Here is a 20,581-nt window from a genome sequence, read left to right on the forward strand (position 1 = left end):
ATGAGTTTGGGCCTCTTGGAGGAAGGGAAGAAGTTGTTAAAAAGATTTTAACTAATAATACTCCTTTCTCCATGGACGTAGGTCAAGGTGATTTATTCCAGCAGGGTGCTGGATGAATATCATAACTCTGCAATCCTTGGTCATTGGGAAGAAGTTGTTTATTAAAATCCTGCCAGATAAGACTCCCTTGTCATGCACGTAGGTCAAGGTCAAACTTGAACAAACTTGGTAGCCTTTTTTATTTCATTGCCGTGAGCCTCTTTAACTGTGAGAATTGCAACACATTTGAGGTTTAACATTAAAAGTAGTTCAAGGTCATTCACTTGAACAAACCTGTTCGTCCTTCATCTCGGCATGCTAATGACCCAATAACTTGAACTCTTAGTTATTGTAGGTCACACGGGTGAGCTAAAAACTACAAATATTTCTGCTCTGCTCTCTGTCGCTATCATGCAAATCTTCTCTGTAAGACAAATCTATATATAGGTCTCTATTTGCATTTTTCAGGCAGAAGTTATTTGATAACACACATCATGCATTCTCTACCACACACACTTAAAGGCTAAATGGTATACTGAAACAAATAAGATTTCAGCAAAATCTGTTTAAAAATTGAGTTTTAATGGCAAAACATTTTAATATACAAAAACAGATTCAAAAACGTTAGTGACACATGTGTTTCAATATTTGGAATGTCTCTCTTTCAGACATCTATCACATGGAATTTTACATTTTTACTAGTCCGAGTTTCCTCTGGCCCTAATGCCATAATTAGACATTTTGACAGACAGATGTCTATTGTAGCAAATATCTGACCATGAAACTGTCTAACGTCTGGTGTTGGGACCTGGAGAAAATTATAACAATGTATTGCCTCTACTAATATCACAGTAACATTTACCATTAAAATCCAGCAGTCTTATTAATCCCTTGAACAAAGTCAAAAAGCCTAACATTCAGCTATTAAAACTCTTAAATGGAATATTTGCTTGCATCTTCCCAGAATGATGTAATGTATATTTTATACTGATACATTGGCTAATTAGATTATATACTGTACCATATGATTTTATGGTCACTGGACATTAATTCATTACTTTGGTTAACATAGTCAAAATATCTAGTGTTAGAATTTTGCAATGAAGCAAGAGAGAGAGAGAGAAATGGTTGTATAGTTCTGGAAAAGGAAATGTGCCATAAATTAAATGATAATCATCATTATTTTATAGATAATCAGCCTAAACGAAATAAAAAACCAATATTTCAAATTGAAATAGTTTTACTGTACACAAAACCCAAATTGTCAAATTCCTAAAGAAAACAAGCATACTAGGTATTGCTAAAGCAGTACATGTCACCAACCAGCTCCTGCTAAAAATAGTAACCAGTGACCTTGACCCCAAATCCTTTAAGTTGGCACTTGTCCCGAGATTATATGGTCCTTTATCCTTGTTTGAAAATATGATCACAGTCCAAAAGGAATGAAGCAGGACAGACAGAGGGGCAAACTTTTAGTGCCCCTAGTTTCACCGGTAGGGGACTAATAATTACAAGTGGACTCGATATTAAATGCAAATGTCCATAAGGAAAATTTATAATTTTTGTGAAGTACAAAAATGTATCAATTTTGAGACACAAAATAAAAATTATTTTGAGACAGGAAATAAATATACCGGTAATCTTTAAAAAATATATTTATTTTGTTATTCTTCAGATAGACACAGTTATTACTATCAATGGAGTGTTTCGTTTAAAGAGCAATACCTGATCTGTTGATAGTAAATGGTACTAAGTAATATGCCTGTTCATCACTGTATCTACAATGAGAGATCAGGATGTAGAGCATCCAAGATCTGCAGTGGTCAATCTTGACCTGGGGCATCCTAGAGGATGGACCTGAAGCAGTTTGTGATTTTAATATGCAACAGAGGAGGGAAATGCAATGACCAGGTTTGGACTCCACCATGGGACCTCTGAACTCTAGACAATGCTCTAACCATTTGAGCTACCTAGCCACCGGCGTTCAGCCCAGTCAAGTTCCGCTATCTATAATTATGCGTGAATTATGTATAAATTCTTTTCAATGACATGGTTCAGAAATATGACATGGTTCAAAACTATTACAACCTAGTTCAGAATATACCACCTGGTTCAGAATATACAGCAACCTAGTTCAGAATATATGACCTGGTTCAGAATATGTGACCTGGTTTAGAATATATACAACCTGGTTCAGAATATACGACCTAGTTCAGAGTATACGACTAGGTTCAGAAAATATACAACGTTGTTCAGAAAATACACATGTATTTAACGTTATTTGGAAACCCAATACTGCACATCCATTATGAAATTTTATTCAAATTGATTGAAATTATGGGTCTTTTTCCATCCAGATTTTGATATTTCTTTTTACCTTTTTAGAGTAATTGGTTGCCTCCTACAATTGCATTATGTTCTTAGCATCACTGATGAGTCCAAGAAGTACAAAACAATTGTATATATAAAATACAGCTTATTTCATTTTGGTTCTACTGTATCCAATTTATTTTGAAAGCTTCGATTACCCAATCCCCCTCATCAATTAAATAAATCTGTCTAGGGTTCGTGCTATATCTAATTATACACCAGGTTGTCATTTTGTAATGGTCAAGTGCAGCTGGATTGTGTGATGTGATTGTGTATACAGTAACTATATCGGTCAAGGGCTCAAGAGATATCTTGTACAGATCATACGTAAAACTTGTTTTACTTCAATAGTGGTCAAATGAGAACTGTGGCCCTTGACCGATGTAAACGAAAATCTAAACAGGTGTACGCTTTAATGGTGTGATATTATGCTGTGAATATGAACTGAATCGGTCAAGGTGTTCAACAGATAACTTGTTCACAAGGTTTATTTTATTTCAATTACTCATGGTAGTACCTGGTTAGGTAGTGGTCTCCTTTTCAACTTCTCTGGAAAAAATCCCTTGAGCTATAGACTTTTATTTCAGCATTACCAGTAATGAAATATTTTCTTTTAAAAATAACAACATCTTAGTTGACTATCAATAATTATTAAATAGACGTGTAGATCCAATATTACACTTCATCCATAAAACAATAAATTAAGATATTTCAACATAAAACCTAACACACAATCCTATTTTAGTAAATAAAAACAACGCCACGAACAATTCAACCAAAGCAACGTAAATTATAATAATAACAATTATTATACAAACAATATCTATTTTGACATGAGTAAACCTTAAAGTTTGTTATTTATTGATAAATAGACAAAAATTGTTTGTGCTAAACAAGTCTAAGATCAAACATCCTTCATTCTTAAGAAAAGAAATATTGTAACCCCTGTCAACATAACAAAACCTAAGTAACCAAACGAGGCAAAGCCGTAGTACTTGAGGAGAATTCCGCCGACAGTTGGAGACAGGGAGCGTATAAATGAGTTGACGGCCATGTTTAATCCCAGCATCGCACCTACAACAAAATTGAGTGATATATTATAGACGGAAATTTTCCTTCAGCGTAGTGTTAGGATGTTTGCCTTGAGAGCGAGAAGTTGCTAGTTCGAACCCCGGCAGGAGCAAGGTATTTTTCATTATTCCTTCCTATTACTTATATTAATTTTATAAAGATTTTCCATGTTACATCTCTCTTCTCTAGGATGACACAATCTTTCTTATTACAATTCCAGGTATCCCTGCTCAAGTGTTTATACAAAACCATATTTGGTTGTGTATTTTCAAAATTATAAGATTGTAAATCATTTAGACAGTTACATATTTTACTGACTCACCTCCTCCTCACTTATTTTGTCCTCACCTGTCCTTTTCGGTTTGGCCCCACCCTTTTTCGTTTTCTCTGTTTGATCCCAGCCTTTCCCCTTACCCTATTAGGCCCCAGACTTTCCCCTTTTGGGCCCTGCCTCTCCTTTCCCTGATGGGCACTGTTTTTCCTTCCCCTGATTGGCCTAACCTCTCTTTCCCCTTTCGGGCCCTTCTTAACTTTCCAGTTGTGCCTACCTGCTGGGCAGAGTTAGTATGGAGGGCATTTAACTTTACCTGTTTCCTGTTTTGACTGTATATTCGAGGAAGCAAGTCCAATCCCTACAGGAGATAATCACTATACAAGGGGAGATAATTTGTACATATATGTATACAGGGGAATTAACTCTTGTTACATGTGTCCAGTTCTGACTCTACGAGTAAGCGCTGGACTTATGACGATATTCAAGGAAGTAAGTACCATCACTAGAGGAGCTATAACTATCCAAGGGGAGATAACTTTTATGAAGGGAAGATAACTCTTCTTACCTGTGTCCAGTTCTGACTCTGTACGAGTAAGCACTGGACTTATGACGATATTCAAAAAAGCAACTCCCATCACTAGAGGAGTTATAACTATCCAAGGGGAGATAACTCTTCTTACCTGTGTCAAGTTCTGATACTGTACGAGTGAGTGCTGAACTGATAACAATATTCGAGGATGCAAGTCCCATCACTAGAGGAGCTATCACAATACACAGCTGCTGGACATCCGTGACAAATGACTACAACACAGGTTCATATTCTGGTAAATACACAGGTTCATATTCTGATAAATACACAGGTTCATTTTCTGGTAAATACACAGGTTCATTTTCTGGTAAATACACAGGTTCATTTTCTGGTAAATACACATTTTCATTCTCTGGCAAATATACACAGGTTCATTTTCTGGTTAATACACATTTTCATTCTCTGGTAAATACACAGTTTCATTCTCTGGTAAATACACAGGTGCATTTTCTGGTAAAATTTCTCGTATCTGACATCTCAAATATCCTTAAATTGAGAAAAGAACAATTGCAAGAAATAGCTTGTGCTTTCTGTGATAATTCCAATTTTAAACATTTCAATGTTTTTAATGCAGAATAATTTGACACATTTTCATTTTTTTTTTTGGTATAAGAGTGAACCTGTTTGTAATACAAAAAGATTAATATTGTGGTTACACTTATAAATTTGAATATTCACATAATTCAAAAAAAAAAAATACTATTAAAATTAAAATGTATACTTACTAAGGCCAAGTAGGAGAATATCAGAGAAAATGACGACCATTTCAAGATTGAAGTTTCTGAGTATTTTTTTGTCAACACTCCCACTCCAAGACCTTGTACAATCTGAAAGCATTGAAAACAAATTTATTTATCTCATTTTCAACATTCAATATTTTGGTAAATACATCAGAAATATCACTGCTAGAGACAGCAAAGTAATTAATTGTCACACTTTCAAACATCTATAAGACCTAAAAAAATACCAGTGTTTCCGTTAATCCTTATTCCCAACTGGCATGTTAGTGGAAACACATGTACCATTTCGTTAGGCCTTACATGTGCTTTTCTGCCAAGATCTATGAAATATATTTCAATACTAGCAGTGTCACTGAACCGCATGGCAGTGATGAAATATCTGATGAAAGCCTTCAAAACCTAGGGTAGAAAGTTTTTAAAAAGTCACTATTAAGCAAAAGCGTTAATTAATTTGGTTTGGTTTGGTTTATTTTGTTTAACGTCCTATTAACAGCTAAGGTCATTTAAGGACGGCCTCCCATGCATGCGACATGCATGCGTGTGGTGAGTGCGTATGTGTGTTTTTGGAGGCTGCAGTACGTTTGTGTTAAGTCTCCTTGTGATAGGCCGGAACTTTTGCCAATTTATAGTGCTACCTCACTGAAGCATACTGCCGAAGACACCCAGCAGCACACCCCACCCGGTCACATTATACTGACAACGGGCAAACCAGTCATCCCACTCCAAATATGCTGAGCACTAATTAGCAGTAGTGACAACCATTTTTAAAGACTCTGGTATGTCTCGGCTAGGGGACAAAACCCAAAGCCTTCCTCACAGCGGCAAACTCTCAACTAAAGGCCAAAAGTGAGGCATTGTCAAGGGTGACATTAGGAAGAAGAAAGTTGTTCAGAAAGAAGAGAAAAGAAGATCCCAAATTTAGTCACCTCCTACGATCATGCAATGGGGGCAGCATGTTCAATTCTTACGCCCTACCTGCAGGGCAGGCGTTAATTAAATTGTTTTGTAGAGTCAACACATTTGTACGTTAGATGAAATTCTAGGCCATTTTAAACAGTATTTTGATTATTTAAGCTTCTAAATATTCATTTACAATGCTTTGGTTCTGACTAAAAGTAATGAAATCATGTCTTTTTCTGAAGCCTTTTGAGGCCTCTGTCTCAACTGAAATTATTTCATAATTGAGCCATATTTGCAGTTCACTCCCGAAAATTTCAGATGATTCTGACACCAGACCATGACATGGCCATGCCAATAACATCACAAGGTTGACCTGAAAAAATCAGGCGAGTTGTTGACAATGTAATGTATTACACATTGAAAAGTGCTGGATCAATAACTGATAAAATAATATTGTCATCTTTTGTTTGACATTATATATATTCTACAAAAAAAACTATTTCAAATATTGATTTTGTCTATCAAAATGTCAACTTAATGTCATTTCATAAACCAGGACAAAGGTAAACATTTCTGCACTTACCATGGTTAACACACCAATGTAAGACAGGATATAGCCATTTTGTTCAGGTGGCAATTTGAATGTTTCCAAGGCAACCACAGAAAACATGCTTTGAAAAACACCAATAGGTATACCTGTGGAGACAAATTAAACAAATAAAATTTATCATAATTGAGACATTTTTTTTATTGATATTATGAATTCTCCCATTTGATATATGAATTTGATATAAAATTTAAGCAATGAATGTACATATGTATTAGTATTTAAAATGGATATATGGTCCTATAATACACATTGCTATTGCAGTTATGGGAGTATAACACCATTTGCTAAGCATTTCTAGCTTTAGTATTTACACTGTGATACTGTATATATTTTCACTTTTCTGATATCAGTTATCTAAGATCTTGAAAGAGCAAAACCAGCGTTTGGCGAGTGTTGCTTTGATTTAATCGATGATTAGTCATTTTACCTCTATGACATTGATAAAGATTTTCTGTCATCATTGTTTGACTATGACATGGAAACATTCAGGAATTATTGAGATATTCAGCAGACTTGACAAGTGATTAAATGAACAAAATCATGGGAAAATCAACATCAAAATGCAATAAAAACAATACTTTAAAAGAAAGTTATACACCTTAAACCATTTTATTATCCTCTAAACTTTTGGTGAATGTTTTTGTGGTTGGTTTCCTTTTTATTCATGATCAAACAATAATCAGTCATTTGATTCTATCATTTCAGAAATTGAGATGATTTATTGATCATGATTTTTAAAGTGATTCCGAACACCAGGGTTGTCGGAACGAGATTGATGATGTCACAATAGTGGTCTCATGATCAAACGACGTTATACATTGAAGTCTCACAATACATATAGCATCCTCTCTGTATTGAAATGGGAGGGTGTGGAGCTGATGTAAATATTTAAAGATAAAATTGGTGAATACTGATTTATAATTTGCAGTTTAAAATGTCATCATACCTGCTGCAGCACGAATAATCAGCAGAAACATGGCTCCTGGGGCCATGACCAATCTGACAATCTTTTTAACATCAAACACAGAGGATGGCTTCTCTGCAAAATAAATACAACTTGAGTAAAAAAAGGTATTAAATGTATTTAAGCAATATCCAAGGCATTTTGGTCTTAATTTACTTGACACCAGCAAACATTATCTTGAGTGTGATCAGCATCAACATTAAACATTTAAAAAAATATCAATTTTCAGTTGTTTTCAAATAATTACCTTCTATTGTGCTCGTTACTGACGCTTTCTTTGTTTTCTTCGGTGTAAAGAAGTAAGCGAATACTATAGAGAGTAAAGATCCGAGAAAGGCTGCAAATGCTGCTGTCTGCTCACTGATAACAGAAAACACGACTTATATCAATAAAATATTTTCCCTATAAACAGTTAAGACTTTCTGAATAAAACTCTTAGAAAATCCTTTATAGTTGTCCTCCATCAAATGATAGTATGGTAAAACCTGACTTTACCGACCACTGACTTAAACAACATCCTGTAACATCTGACCATATCAGCCAGAGCTGACATACTCCACAGTCATTGTTGATGCTGATTAATTTTTACAGAGTGACTGTACAGACTGACCCGAAAAATAACAACACTTGGTCAGGACCATCTCATGGTCATACCAGATAAGTTAGTGCTTAATCCCACTCATGGAACTTGAAAAGAAGTCTGAAATAGGTGTTGTTCAGGAAAACCATGACTGCACGATCATGTTACAAAATGGCCATCATGTCAAAAGTTTTTATGAGGCCGAAAATTAACAACACTTTGTTGGCTCCCCTTCCTTAACATCCTCACCAATTTCGAGTTTAATGGCACCAGTGGAACTAGAGAAGAAGAAGTTTAAAATGTGTTTTCAAGATGGCGACTATTGCGAGAGTCTAGAGAGAAAAGTCCTGTAAGATCATCAGTCCATGAAACTCGCTGTCAGTCTTTAATTATGAAATTAGTTTCTGCATGACAGCATATCTTTCTTTAAATTGGCAGAACAAACAATGGAATTCTATACTGTGCCTCCTTGGTCAAAGTTCTCACAGCCTGCTTTTCAGATTAAAAGGTTAGAGTTTTTATTGCGAAGAACTAAATATCTCTTAGTTCTGTTAATATAACGATTTGAAATATAAAACATACATGCAGAACTCTCTTTCTTAAAGAGACTTTCAGCTTTAAAAGTCGTAACCCTCACCTGAAGAATTTTGTGATTAATCCACCGATGAATGGTCCGACCACCATGCCAACTCCGTAAGACAATCCCAGCATGCCTAGTGAAGCTGCCCGCTGTTCTTTGTCTCCCATGTCCGTCACGATCATCTGACCACCTACAAATAACAAAAATTTACCTCCATGTCAAGGCATTCTGGCAACATCATACATACATTAGGACCATACCAGTACCCAAATCTTTTACACATTCACAAATCAGTGAATTGAAAATAAAATAGAATCATCACAGTTTGAAGGAACACAAACTGATAACTGTTTTCCCTTCAATGTCATACTTTATGATAGGGGTGTTGAAGTTGTATGGTCAAGTCCTGGATATTCCCTGAAATATCCCTTTCAGCCTAAACTTAAATATAAAATTCTCAAGACAATCTAATCTTAGGACAGACTTGAGTTTTTGACAGTTTCGTTTGGTTTATTTTGTTTAACGTCCTATTAACAGCCAGGGTCATTTAAGGACGTGCCATGTTTTGGAGGTGGAGGAAAGCCGGTGTACCTGGAGAAAAACCACCGGCCTACGGTCAGTACCTGGCAACTGCCCCACGTAGGTTTCGAACTCGCAACCCAGAGGTGGAGGGCTAGTGTTAAAGTGTCGTGACACCTTAACCACTCGGCCACCGCGGCCCCTTGGCAGACTTGAGCTAATGACAAGATAAAATAAATGTTATATCATAATCTGCTACATTATTACACATCTCTATAACACAAACCTTGCATTGCATGCATAAACACAGATGGCAGACGGGATATGAAAAGGAGTGGGAAGCTGTCAGCAAGACCGAGGAAGAGATATGTTGCTGATGCTGAAGTAAATGCCAGAATCATGGCTGCTCTCCCTCCAAATAAGTCACCAAATCTTCCAAACAACGGACCACCTGCCAGCTGAACAACAGCAAATGTAGTCTGGAGGTAACCAAACACCACCATATCCACTCCCAGCTTCTTTGTCAAGTACTATAAAAATAAATAACCAAAACCGAGATCACAAAGCGAGTTTTTATGGTATAATTATCAATATTACAAAAGTAGTACTACAGAAAATTAAACAAGACAATTCAGTGAATTACAGTCCCCAGCTGGATGTAGGTCAAAGATCAAAACAAAAGTTAATTAGTACCAACAGAGGGTCGATCATCAAAGACCAGGTATCTCAACTGATCATAGAGCATCCTACTTATAGTGTTCGGAGGTTCCGGGTTCGAACCCCGATCTGACCTTGCATTTTTTCACTCCTACTACATTTGGTGCCTATGATCACCAAACCTTGTTTCAAGTCAGGTGAATACAGTTGAGTAAGCTAAACTTTACACATAGTGCACTACATTTAAACTACAGGTAAACTATATATATCTAGTAGTGCACTTACACCCTAGGAGGTTATGAACAGCAAAACCCCCATACAGGTAATGGGCAGTACCCAGGGCTACCTGTGATTTTTACCTGCACTGTAAGGTAGCAGTTATATTCAAAGAGTTATTAAAAAGGTTTTAGAAGTTTAGTTTGATGCTATATTTCAACCTGTCTATTCTTGTTAATCATACACTGTAACTAAGTAAAGACAAATTTACTTTATCAATCCTTTAATTAAGTTAAATTGTTCAAGCCAAGTTTCATTTATCTTTTGGTTCTTTCTATTTTGTATTGATTAATCAGTTATATATTTCACCTGTTTTATTCCAGTAATTTCGTTTTCATCACACGAAATTGTATAATAAAACATTTGAAAACAATTATCATTACTTGAACATTTTCAATTTGATACATTTAATTTATATTTTAGTTTAATTTCAGATCAAATTAAGCAGCATATTCATAATTACATTTTTGATGTGATATATTATGCTTATTAAAACCTTATTCAGCCCATAATATATGTTGTACATTCTATGTGTATACATCAAATGCTTAAAGTCAGAAACCTGAACACATAAAGAAATTAATTAAACATTGATTTAACATGTAAAGAAAGAGATTCTTTGAATGTACTGGTAATTAAGTGATCATAACAGTTCTACATTTCAAAATTTTAAGTTTATAAAAGGTAAATGTTACTTGAAATACACCTTCCATCTTCCTTTACTGAAATATTTGAAATTTCTGTACATGTACCTGTGTGCAGGTATCTAATACTTTGAAGATCTTCTAACATTGGATCTGATTCCAGGTACATGTATCAGTTACAGGTAACACAGAATGAGATAATGGCCTGAGGGAACAATTAATGTCATTTTTGTTATGAAATACATATACTGGCAAACTTGAGGAGGGCAACAAGCAGTTTTAAGCTTATATAACAAACATACATGTTCATGTACCTGGAGCTGTACTTGTCATAAAACACTTGAATTCTACAACACTTGTATTTGTAATTTCATAATTTTCTTCTATAAAGTTACCTGCTAACAAATATATCATATACACATGTGGATCATGTGGACCTTAAGCCAAAGTTTTTTTGTTTACAGTTCACGCTAACATGTTTTTTGCAATATTGTTTAAAAATTAAACAAAATTTTGGGATACATTTTGATCAGCATTTAAGTGTTTCCCTATTGCATTAAGGACATGATTAGTTGTTCTTTACCTTAAAATGTATAACTGATGGGGATTTTACCTCTTCTTGTAATTAAAGAAAATCAGCATATAAACTATATTATTGAATATCTTTATTGTGAAGAAAAATGTATATAAAAATTAATTATTTTTTGATGATTTGCAAAAAAAAACCTTTAAATTTTTGAAAAACATCCACAGGTAGATATTATATATGGGTAGTGTTATATGCTAATTACAGGTAGGTAAGGCAGAGGAGCCTGGCACAGCATGATATAAATGGACCCCTGGGGAGGTAATTGGGGACTTGACAAAACTAGAGCCAGGTGTTGAAACAGGCACACCTTAAGACTGATCCTCATCTGATACTTATACATAGGTAAGGTGTTATGGAGGTCCATAAGGTGGTGGTTAGATTGAGTTTGGGCCCTGGGGCCCAGGTGGCCATGACAACAGGCATGTCCTGAGAGTACCAATTATACATACAGGTACATTATTGTACATGTACATAACTTGTTGTGTATAGATATTATTATTATCATCTTTATTTCCTCCACAAAGAAGAGCATGATAATACAATCAATGTAACATAGATAATACGTGACTATTTACATAATGATATCAAGCAAAAAAGTGCATGCGAGTTCACAATATAATCTTATATACATATACATGTAGTTAATTATCGTAGATATTAGTTGAGTAATATATATGTCTTATATTCCATGTACATAAATATATATATATTATATATATATTATATACATGTATATATATATATATGATACTACATGTATTAATTATGTGTACAGATCAAACATTCGTTTTATGGCATATATGGACTCTAATCTAAATTCTTCATGATCAGATTCATTCACCTGATGGTTCATTGGACCACCTAGTAAAATATGTATTAATGAATAATCAGGTAGTGAATGCAGATATGTACTTAGTTCTATACTTGAAATGGATGCTATAATACACCATAGATTATCACGGATATTATCCGTTACAGAACACTACAAAATAACATGAGTTACAAAATCTGTGTAGAAAAGGCCACAGTGGTGACATAAAAGCTGAACATTACTTACATGAACAGTTACAATCAATTTCATAATGTATCCAATATTATAAAGAAAATTTGGATGACGCAAAGCTAATTGCCATAAATAATGAGGTTTAAGATCGTCATGCAGCAATAAAAATCGTGTGAAGTCTGCGTCATTAGACATTCTATGCAACCAATTTGCAAGCATTAGTTTCATAATTAGATACAGATTTATAAATCAATGACTTCCAGTGTATTTTGTTTGGAAAGCTACCATCATCAAGATGTCTCTTACAGAACATAAATGAGAATATATACGAAACTTCTGATTCTTGATTATGTACTATGAAATGATTTCATGGTTGAATTAACAGATATTAGTGAAGTAACAATACATTGAATTTGAAAATATTTTTGTCTGATAAAATGATAAATATTAAAATATATGTACATAATACAGTGTACTTGAGAAAACAAATCTACAAACAGTCATCAAGGCCTAAGGTAGAATTAATCATTAATATAAAATGTATATTATAACATCTAAAAAAATAAATGAAAAACATTAAAATTTTGAAATCAGGAAGATAAGCCTTAATTTTACACTATAATGAAATCTTTTAAAAAAAAAATAACGATAAAAAACCCCACTACAAATCCAATTGATAGAGTTTTAATTTCTCTTGTGCAATATATCATATAAGAACTGCAGCCAATTTTATTTTGAGTTAATATTAGATAAAGTTTTATCAACATTTAAATATACCTGGTAAAGTCAGGATGACAGATATAAGGCAGTCAATTTACACAGGTCTGTATATGTAACAACTACAGGTTTTGTGGTCACACCTGACTGGACGTAGTACTAGTGCACTACTAGTTTACCTGTAGATTAAAATGGAGTGCACTACTAGATTAAACGTAGTGCACTAGGGTGTAAAGGTTAGCTTACACTCAACTGTACTTGTACCTTGTAGTGGTTATTAGAACCTGGGTTGTGAGTTGGAGCTCGTGAGTTGTTAGGTCTTTGGGGTGAAATACTTTAAAAGGGAGGGAAGAGTGTAGTGGAACTCAGGACTGGGTCGACCATCAGCGACCAGGTAGCTCGTGATCAATTGGTAGAGCATCTTGCCAGTGTTTGGAGGTCATGGGTTCGAACCCCGGTCTGGCGGTGCATCTATCCACTCCTACTACACTTCCACTCCTTTAATCTATTGGAGGCTGCTGGCCAGAATGGTCCGCCGATTTATTAGGCCTATAAATCTGACGTTATTGTGCCGACTACGATGTGTCAACCTTTAGCATTGTTGGAGAATGCTGCATTTAGCCCCGTTTTTTTCTGGCCCTTACACCATGTCTGGTGTAGGGGCTCTAAACCAAACATATTTGTGTCAGGGCCATAGAAAACACGAGCTATGCTACATTATACCACTGTATATTATACAGTACCACGTATAGTGTATACGACACTTAATTCCATCTCAAAGTAAAACAGATAGCTGTCTGGTTTCACATGGTATTCTGTGGCTATTTATACTAACGGGTAGTGCTCCAGTTTGGATCCAGAAGCATGTAGCATACAGGAATATGTTCACGTGAGTGGCTGCTATCGCGGTGTTGAAGGACCAGCCAAATAACTTAATGTTAGTCGGCTTTGACATGGCGGGTCTGTCTTCTTCGTCGGTGAATGTTAGTCGTGAAGTATCTGCTTTAGCAAAACTATTTTCTTTCATTTCTTCTCTTTCTGTATTCTGTGGATCCAATTTACGACTCCTCAAATTGTAGGTCGCCATGTTGACAAAATCTTATCTGCAGGTGTGTCAGGAAACGTTCTAGATTGTCAACTTTCAATTTCAAAACTGGCGCCAACATTGTTAAATCAAAATGGGTTATTTTTTCATCATTAAAAATTGCATATATCCGAATAAAACCGATATACATAGAAGTACTAAATTAATCCAAAATCCATTTTTATACACGTGTCAAAAACGAAAGCAAAACAATTATGATAACTTGGTCTTTTTTTATCTTAAAATCTTCTGTCATTTTTTAGTGACAACAAAACGCTGTTGTCACGCAGATTTCCATCCGAATTTGTGTTGTCGTGAAATACTTTTAGGCAGAAACGATTTGTCTAATTTTCACAAAATATTCATATAAATGAAAGAGTTATCCACTGAAAGAATTAATTTCATAGAGAACATTAATTATTGATACGATTATTTTTATATTATTTTACGATAAAATTCTCTACTTTATGGCAACTATTTATAGACGTCACGTGATCAGTCATTCATTTTTCAGCGGTACACCGACAGGTAAGTGTACAGGTAGGACCTACGCACAAATTACATTTGATGTGCAAGTGGGTTTTAATTGTGATATATTCAACCCATACATATATGTAGTGGTGTTTAATAATTCGTTATCAGATCATACACAGAAACCAAACTATATCCTATCCTTGAATTAAATGCATCTTTGCTAAATTTTATATCTTTTATAAATGTACAATATCTAAGCTGCCCCCTGGCTTAGAAAGGGTGGAGTTCTGTCTGTCATTATTTAGCAAACGGTAAATGCATCTTGACTGACATATACGTACGTTGCTTTAGGCTACAGTGTGAGCTAGGACAGATGAAACAAATATATATTAAAATTAATATATATATGGTGTGATATATTCAGGGCAGTATTAATGGTCCGAACTATCAGAACCATGCAACAATGACCATATACATGTAGAGACATATTTTATCAGGTATAACCATCTGGACAGCTGTTTATCAGCTAGCCGTCAAGTAATGTCATCAATTGTCCATCTGTAAACTGTGGAGCGAGTCAGAAGAAACATGGCGGTCACTATACAGTAGTAGAATACCTCTGAGCCAACATCAGTTTCCATCCCATGTGCTTTCATTAAGGTACACTGTGACAAGGTATGTATACAGTATATTGTAATAATGTTGAACCTTGTATCCTATATTAGTGAGCTTCCTGATATGAATCTGCAATCAATCAAACTCTGTGGAACGGAAATTAGCTGCTTCAAATATGTATTTTTTCTTTGCCAAGAAGAGAACAACTTTCATGAGGAAAATTTGAGACATATATGCTCATCTGTGTAAATTCTTAGAAGGCCTATTGAGTTATCATGGCGTAAGTCTCTGTGGCATATGTAGTTCATTGGATTTTAAACATATTTATTTAAATTTCATGTCAGAATGTGAAAAGTTGATCAGCAATCTACTGGACTACAATGCATGTTTACTTATTTTCTAACTGTAAATAGCATTTGTTGAAAGCTGGAAACAGCAAATCTAACAGTAAAATATGTTTTCATTTTAAGATGGCTACTGAGGACTCTAACATGGTGAGGTGCTTCCAGCACTGCGACAGGACTAGGAATATCCTGTGTTTCTCCGTCCCCCAGATCTGTCCCCTTTGTGGGAGAAATACGAGAGAAAGTGAGAGTCGAATACCTCCTTATGTGATACCGTGCCCGTTTGTTAAGGCACACAACCAGCCATTTTCCATCATCATAAAACCAACTCTAGGTACATTTCTACAGTAAGTACAGTGTAATTATAATCAGGATGTTGAGATATGTATTAAGAGTCAAGATATTATTACACATCAGCTGTATTAGGTCCAGACCACTAGGCTAAAATATGATGGCTCCAGTCTGTTTGACCTCATTTATATGTCTACAGGTATATATGTATATGCATACTGGTTGCCATAATTCAATCAAATCTTTAAAAAAAAAATTTTTTTGTACATTTCTTAAAATCTTGATATATTATTTTCAAAATTTTAAGGAATATATAATATATTAAGCAAGTTCTCGTTTAAGCAATTTCTAGGGAAAAATTGTTCAAGACTATGTATGATACATCTGGTACAGGGTTTATTGATATTCTTACTTGTTTTGTTTGCTAGGTTTATTGGCCCATGAACAGCAAGGATTATTTTGAGGGTTTTCTCTTGTAGTAGCTGGTGGCTTCTCACTGAACATAATACACGAGGTCAAAGGTCTAATTACACATGATATCTAGAGCTTAATTGTTATTTAGATTACGTATCTAGTCCAAAGAGCGCAGGATGAACTTAGCTTCCTGCAAAACACAATCTGACCAGGTATGAATCAAAAGTACACACCTCAGATCTTCACCTGAGGCCACTTGGTCCGATGCTCTAACTGACCTACCTGAACACGACACCTACATGTAGAGCAGACATGTCACTGGTGTCTTTCATGAAATAAATGTTTTGTATTGGGTTTGGTTTGGTTTATTTTGTTTAACGTCCTATTAACAGCTAAGATCATTTTTGTATTGGGATGTAAATACCTGGTAGACTCCTTTCTTAGCAAACTCGACAGCTTCACACCTTCCTGAAAGGCAATCAGTATATACATGTGTATATATATATATATATATATTATTATGCAATATCATTTTGTAACTGTTTGTGTCAAATATACAGTTAATAATAAAAATATCTCAAAATGTTCCCTTTTTTTTTTACAGAAATTACACAGATACATCCAATCTGCATATAGGATTGACAGATTCAGAAGGTAAGTCATGCTCTTGTTGTGTATTATTTGTACATATATTGGAGTTAATATTCAGTAATGAATCCATGCTGGTAATAAGCCCACCCAAAAGTATAAAGTAGTGAATCAGTAATAACAAAATTGCCAATTTATTTCATTGCCCAACCCCAACCTCAAGTTAAGTCTATGTGTTGATCCCCTTGGCTTATAAGTTCCGGACAGGGAACAGAAGGGGACCTCAGGTTTGCATTTCGTCCGTCCATTCATCCGTCTTTCTGCACTTTATCTTGATCAGACTATTCCTTTTACCCTACTTGACACAAGAACTTCATATTTTTTTTATTATATGGCGCATGGGACGACCAGTTCACCCAGGTGAGGGTGTGTGTTGTGTATCAAAAGGTGGTCACTCTGACCTACATTTTGACCATTCATCAAAGTAAACTTTTGGACATAGGTTGACCTAGGTGCACAAATTCATAATAATACAGGTGTAATAATTGAGTGGATACATGTGTTGGGGTGGGATACATGGGTGTACACTAGTGTAAAATTTGGGTGGCACTGACAGGTGTAAAATTTGGGTGATACTGACAGGTGAAAAATTTGGGTGGTACTGACAGGTGTAAAATTTGGGAGGTACCGACAGGTGTAAAATTTGGGTGGTACTAACAGGTGTAAAATTTGGGTGGTACTAACAGGTGTTAAATTTGGGTGATACTAACAGGTGTAAAATTTGGGTGGTACTAACAGGTGTAAAATTTGGGTGGTACTAACCGATGTAAAATTTGGGTGGTACTAACCGTTGTAAAATTTGGGTGGTACTAACAGGTGTAAAATTTGGGTGATACTGACAGGTGTAAAATTTGGGCGATACTAACAGGTGTAAAATTTGGGTGGTACTAAAAGGTGTAAAATTTGGGTGGTACTAAAAGGTGTAAAATTTGGGTGGTACTAAAAGGTGTAAAATTTAGGTGGAATTAACAGGTTTTTCTGTGAATTACTTGTGAATAGGTATAACTTTTGGAGGAAGTGAAGTTTTGGTACACAGGCCAATATAACACTCAGGAGAAATATTAACTTGTTACCTTTGATACGTACACACAGGTGTCACATTTGATTATGATGAGGATGGTGTCAATATCAACGCACCTGGCTGGGACCAATGTGTTGCCATAGCAATGGTACAAAACTCTGGTAATAGAGATTTCTCATTAAGGTGGGACCAAACCTTAAGAAGGGAGAGTAAAGATGACTGCTGGACTAAATACAGGTAAAATTTTTATAGCAACTTCTTGGAAGTTATCAATTGTTTGGCATTCATATTTACAGAATCACTATGAAAGTCATTCAAATGATCTAATATTCTCGCATACTTCACAGGAATAGGTCGGCTCAGCAAGCTTCGTGGTTGCCAGCCAAACTGTTACAAAAAGGTTGATAAACATGTATCCCTGTCCAGGGAACAGACCCCTGTAACATTAATGTTTTCTCTTACCCTCGATAGGAATATCCACAGATTTTCTTATCTCACTCTTGGGAGAAAACAAGCTACACATGCTCTTTAACATCCTATTGTTCTCAATAGGGTGATGTCACTGACCTAACTCAGAACTACTTTTATGGGGTCACATATACATACATACATTTGCTTGTTTACCTCTATGCATACGATTTGAGGCAGATTTACTAAGTGAAAATGTTCAAAATTGGTGATTTAGTAACTATTGTGTCAAATAGATAAAAAAGTGTTATTCAGGGTACATTTAAAGCGATTGGAACTGATGTTTAGTTTAAAGTATGTTTGTGTAGTACCGCGAAGTTGTGTCCACGTGTTATTGTTTAGGATTGGAATACAGGGCAAGAGAAAAATAATTATTCACTCCTTTTATTGATGAGATAGGGGGATCTCAAAAACTTAACAAGTCTCGTGTTTGGGAACTTAACAGAACCACCCCCCCCCCCCCCCCTCGGATTGAGATACCCCTATCTCACCCAAAAGAGGTGAAAGCTTCTATTAATCCCATATAGGGTAGGAAAAGACAGTTGCATTGTCCTGCAGTAAGCAGACCCTTATTTAGAGTCAAAATGAAAATATTTGTGACTGTGTTGGTCCTAGGGGCTTATTATAGGATAAATACAGTTTGGCCTTCTGGGCTTATTATCGAGGTCAACTTGAATTGCACTCTTCTCGGAAGATCGCATTCCGTTATATGTAAATCGAGTAAACCGGAAGAACATAACCCAAAACAAACAAGTTTTAAAGTTTTCTCAAACACGATGACACAAACATGTGCATGTATGTGTCATAAATCCTTCTCTAGTGAAACTCATCACTCGCACGCTTAAACATGGTTGCCGCCAAATCTTCCAGCTTTTAGATGGAAGAGGTAGAAGATCTTCCAGAAGCAGAAGAGCTACAAATCGAGTGACCGGAAGTTATATTCTAGAAGGAGAAGAGTGCAAATCGAGTTGGGCTCAGGATAGATACGGTAACATTTTCAGGCAAGATTGTAAAGATAAATATAAATTTATCAGTTTTGTTCCTTACATCATTTCAGATACCATGAGGACAAGTATAACTGTTTTGACTTTGTGATACAGTTTCTATGGCAAGTTCAACTACACCATGTCAATCCTTCGCTGAGAAGTAAGTCGGCGATGTGCCAGGAACTTGTCATTCAGCATACTAGACGTGCGGGACAGTATATCAACATCTACAGACACATCAACACACATGGATATCTCTGTCAGATGGTGAAATGAGCTCGTAAACCTAACTAGTTACATCAGGGAGTGTCCTCTTCCATGTCTTGCGGCGCACCAGGAAGCAACACAAGTTTTCCGGTCCTTGGCCTTTCTCACATTCTCAGCCAAAGTCAACAGTGTTCCCTGTCATTGGCCACTCTGTCCAACAACTACCCGATCCATTTGTATGACCTCCATCCAAGCCTAGGAGAGAATTCATTGTAGTTTCTAAACTGTTATATCAAGACTCTTGTGGCATGATTTTTCTTCCTTCTAGCAAATATATATTAATAAATGTCTGCTTTAACTTGTTGGTAGTAATACAAACCAAAACTTAAAAACAGTAGGAACAGGTCCAGTCTCAACTCCAAAGAGTTATCTCCCTTTAAAAAAATAGATGCTATCATAAATCTTCATATTTTTTTTATTATAAGGCGCATGGGACGACCAGTTCACCCAGGTGAGGGGGTGTGTTGTGTATCAAAAGAAGGTCACTCTGACCTACATTTTGACCATTGAACTTCAAACAAACCATTTCATCATATTTAATTGTGACATTTCAGGCATACATCTTGATGGACCTGCAGATTTTAATACAGCCTTGACATTTTTTTGTCAAGGCTTATCTAAAAACAACATGATAACAGTAGGTCTCAGGTCCAACCAGTCCAACAAAAACGGCCAAGTATTATCAAAATTGGAGGCTAAATGTGTCAATCTTTTAGAGGAGTAATGTCCCCTCCTAGTCATATGTTTATTGTTTTGATAACTGGCATGTGTAACAGTATTTTGGTATAAATATTATATTATTGAATAAAAATTTTGTATACATGTACTTTATTTGCAGTCTGTTGTG

General features: G+C 35.5%; 2 protein-coding genes across 2 annotated transcripts; one reads left to right on the top strand and one right to left on the bottom strand.

Moving 5' to 3' along the window:
- Positions 1-600: 600 nt before the first annotated feature.
- LOC117316543 (solute carrier family 22 member 18-like) lies at positions 601-14,423 on the bottom strand. Its single transcript, XM_033871180.1, has 9 exons — positions 13,958-14,423; positions 9,523-9,766; positions 8,775-8,907; positions 7,805-7,917; positions 7,540-7,632; positions 6,567-6,679; positions 5,069-5,170; positions 4,435-4,555; positions 601-3,483 (listed from the first exon to the last, which is right to left on the bottom strand). The coding sequence occupies exons 1-9, from the start codon at positions 14,207-14,209 to the stop codon at positions 3,314-3,316; spliced, it is 1,341 nt and encodes a 446-aa protein (XP_033727071.1). The 5' UTR covers positions 14,210-14,423; the 3' UTR covers positions 601-3,313.
- A 289-nt stretch (positions 14,424-14,712) lies between these two features.
- LOC117316387 (MKRN2 opposite strand protein-like) lies at positions 14,713-20,323 on the top strand. Its single transcript, XM_033870928.1, has 6 exons — positions 14,713-14,734; positions 15,178-15,355; positions 15,766-15,986; positions 16,949-16,998; positions 18,085-18,250; positions 19,539-20,323. The coding sequence occupies exons 3-6, from the start codon at positions 15,766-15,768 to the stop codon at positions 19,741-19,743; spliced, it is 642 nt and encodes a 213-aa protein (XP_033726819.1). The 5' UTR covers positions 14,713-14,734; positions 15,178-15,355; the 3' UTR covers positions 19,744-20,323.
- Positions 20,324-20,581: the final 258 nt, after the last annotated feature.

Source organism: Pecten maximus, chromosome 18, assembly GCF_902652985.1.
Source record: "Pecten maximus chromosome 18, xPecMax1.1, whole genome shotgun sequence".
NCBI classification, from domain to species: domain Eukaryota; kingdom Metazoa; phylum Mollusca; class Bivalvia; order Pectinida; family Pectinidae; genus Pecten; species Pecten maximus.

Excerpts from the sequence above, each read along its gene's own strand:
- LOC117316543 (XM_033871180.1), bottom strand. The coding sequence starts at position 14,209 with ATGGCGACCTACAATTTGAGGAGTCGTAAATTGGATCCACAGAATACA. Across the intron at positions 5,171-6,566 it reads ACATTGGTGTGTTAACCATG|ATTGTACAAGGTCTTGGAGT; the intron begins GTAAGTGCAGAA and ends CAATGCTTTCAG. Across the intron at positions 4,556-5,068 it reads TATTCTCCTACTTGGCCTTA|TCATTTGTCACGGATGTCCA; the intron begins GTAAGTATACAT and ends CCTGTGTTGTAG.
- LOC117316387 (XM_033870928.1), top strand. The coding sequence starts at position 15,766 with ATGGCTACTGAGGACTCTAACATGGTGAGGTGCTTCCAGCACTGCGAC. Across the intron at positions 15,987-16,948 it reads ACTCTAGGTACATTTCTACA|AAATTACACAGATACATCCA; the intron begins GTAAGTACAGTG and ends TTTTTTTTACAG. Across the intron at positions 18,251-19,538 it reads GACTGCTGGACTAAATACAG|ATACCATGAGGACAAGTATA; the intron begins GTAAAATTTTTA and ends ACATCATTTCAG.